The following is a 1,854-nucleotide window of genomic DNA, read 5'->3' on the forward strand; positions in this document are numbered from 1 at the left end:
CGTGTGTGAGAGAGTGAGTGAGAGAGAGAGAGAGAGAGTAATAGAGATAGAGAATAATAGAGATAGATCTACTGATAGAAAACAAGGAGGCGATACTTTGTTCTCTTATATATAGTGTGAGCTGTCAACAATGGTATCAGTTCATTTTGGGAGGTGGGAAATATTTGCATGTACTTACTACGGTTTGTTATCTTTATATAGATGGGTGGGTGGGTGCTTTGTTAGAGTAAAAGATGGGGGTGGGGGTGGTGTTACTATATTTAGAAATGAGGGTGGGAGGTGGGGGTTGATCTGAATCATTTTATCAATGGGAGAGTGTAACAACAATAATAATAGGGGAAAGAAAGCAGACGTTGAAGCATGACATGTGCTGTAGTTTCAGCCAAGTCGTAGGCCTCGTTCGTCTGAGCCTGTGTTTTCACCACAACAGCACAAGGCCGGGAAGTAAGATCAAATGGAGAGGAAAAGCAACAGTTCTCTACTTTGTTACTACAATCTTCTTATTTGCTCAATATCTTAGGCCCTTTAGTTTTGTTTTGAGAAATTTGACGTAGAAAATTTTAAGTTTCTCAACATGTCAAGCTTTTTAGAATGAAGTTCTTTGAATATTATTATCTCGATAAAGACTCTGAATAATCTAACAATTTTGATAGAGCAGATAAAACATATTATTGGTTTCAGGCCTGTTGGTCTTTCAAACTCAATACGACCAAAAAAGTCAGAAAGAACTTTGTAATTCTAAGAAAACGATTTTTCATTGTCTGAGCAGTCCTGCATTGACAGGAATGACGATTTAAGAGCAGATTTTAAAAAAGAATTAACGTACAAGAATTTATACTAGGATGCTCCTTACGAGGCACACGAAGACACGGATAATTATGAAGGTATCAATGAAATTACGATGATAATTACTCTATTATTCATGTTGTCGTTCTTTTGGTAGTGGAGAATGGAGCTGCTTCGTGGGTGGTTGGCGGGTGCTCTGGTGTAGTTTGCTTCTTCTTTCCTATGAAACATCTATCCTCCTTATCTCCCCTCCTCCTTTTTTGTGTTTGTTACTCCATTGTAACACCTCTAATCTTCTGGTGTTCACATTACCTTATGCAGTTGCGAGCGCCGTAAAACTCTTACTAAATAAAGTGCTGCTTCTACTGTGCATAATATCATCTAAACCGATATCCTGATCTTTCTCTCACTGGCCCTGCAAAGATCCACACCGGCCTCCAACATTCCATCATTCACCCAGAACAACCCAACGGCCTTCCCCTGGACAGCCCAACAATGGCGGACAAGATGAAGGAAGCCGGTTACGCCACACACATGGTGGGAAAATGGCACCTGGGATTTTACAAGGACGAGTACTTGCCCTGGAACAGAGGATTCAACACCTACTTCGGTAAAAGGGCGATATAAATATAAGCCAACAACATCAGTAACAGTCTATCTTGAGTCTGGGATATTATATTTCTAGCAAATTTTTAAATGTGTGTGTATTTCTATTTCCCGAACTTTACCAGTGTGTATGTTTGCTTTTGTGAAATGTTTTTGTTTTCAGTTTTGAAGCTTGTTTTAGTGCAACCACCCAACGCTTTTTGACATCAAAACAACCATGTACTAATCAACTTATACCTTGTACAGAATCAGTCTGTTCAATAAAGAGGAGTCAGTATTCATAACACAGATGCATTATACACTTACTTTACTGTACCTTACTGTTCCGATCCAGCGGCCATTTGAGTTCAAGCCTTTCGGCCTTATACACAAAAAGTATTGGCCATAAAATGTGTTTTTTGTAACCGAATTGGAAAAGTCACTGAGTTATAATGGTGACTATGTGGATGAGAGTGAGGAAAT

General features: G+C 39.1%; 1 protein-coding gene across 1 annotated transcript in view; it reads left to right on the forward strand.

Annotated features, from left to right (window-relative positions):
• The window catches only part of LOC101851843 (arylsulfatase B), a 13,950-nt gene that overhangs the window by 6,333 nt on the left and 5,763 nt on the right, over positions 1-1,854 (forward strand). Inside the window, exon 3 of the mRNA XM_005090249.2 lies at positions 1,210-1,396. Within this exon, the coding sequence (XP_005090306.1) occupies positions 1,210-1,396 (187 nt within the window). The remainder of the gene's footprint in view (positions 1-1,209; positions 1,397-1,854) is intronic.

Source organism: Aplysia californica, unplaced genomic scaffold (assembly GCF_000002075.1).
Source record: "Aplysia californica isolate F4 #8 unplaced genomic scaffold, AplCal3.0 scaffold00014, whole genome shotgun sequence".
In the NCBI taxonomy this organism is placed as follows: domain Eukaryota; kingdom Metazoa; phylum Mollusca; class Gastropoda; order Aplysiida; family Aplysiidae; genus Aplysia; species Aplysia californica.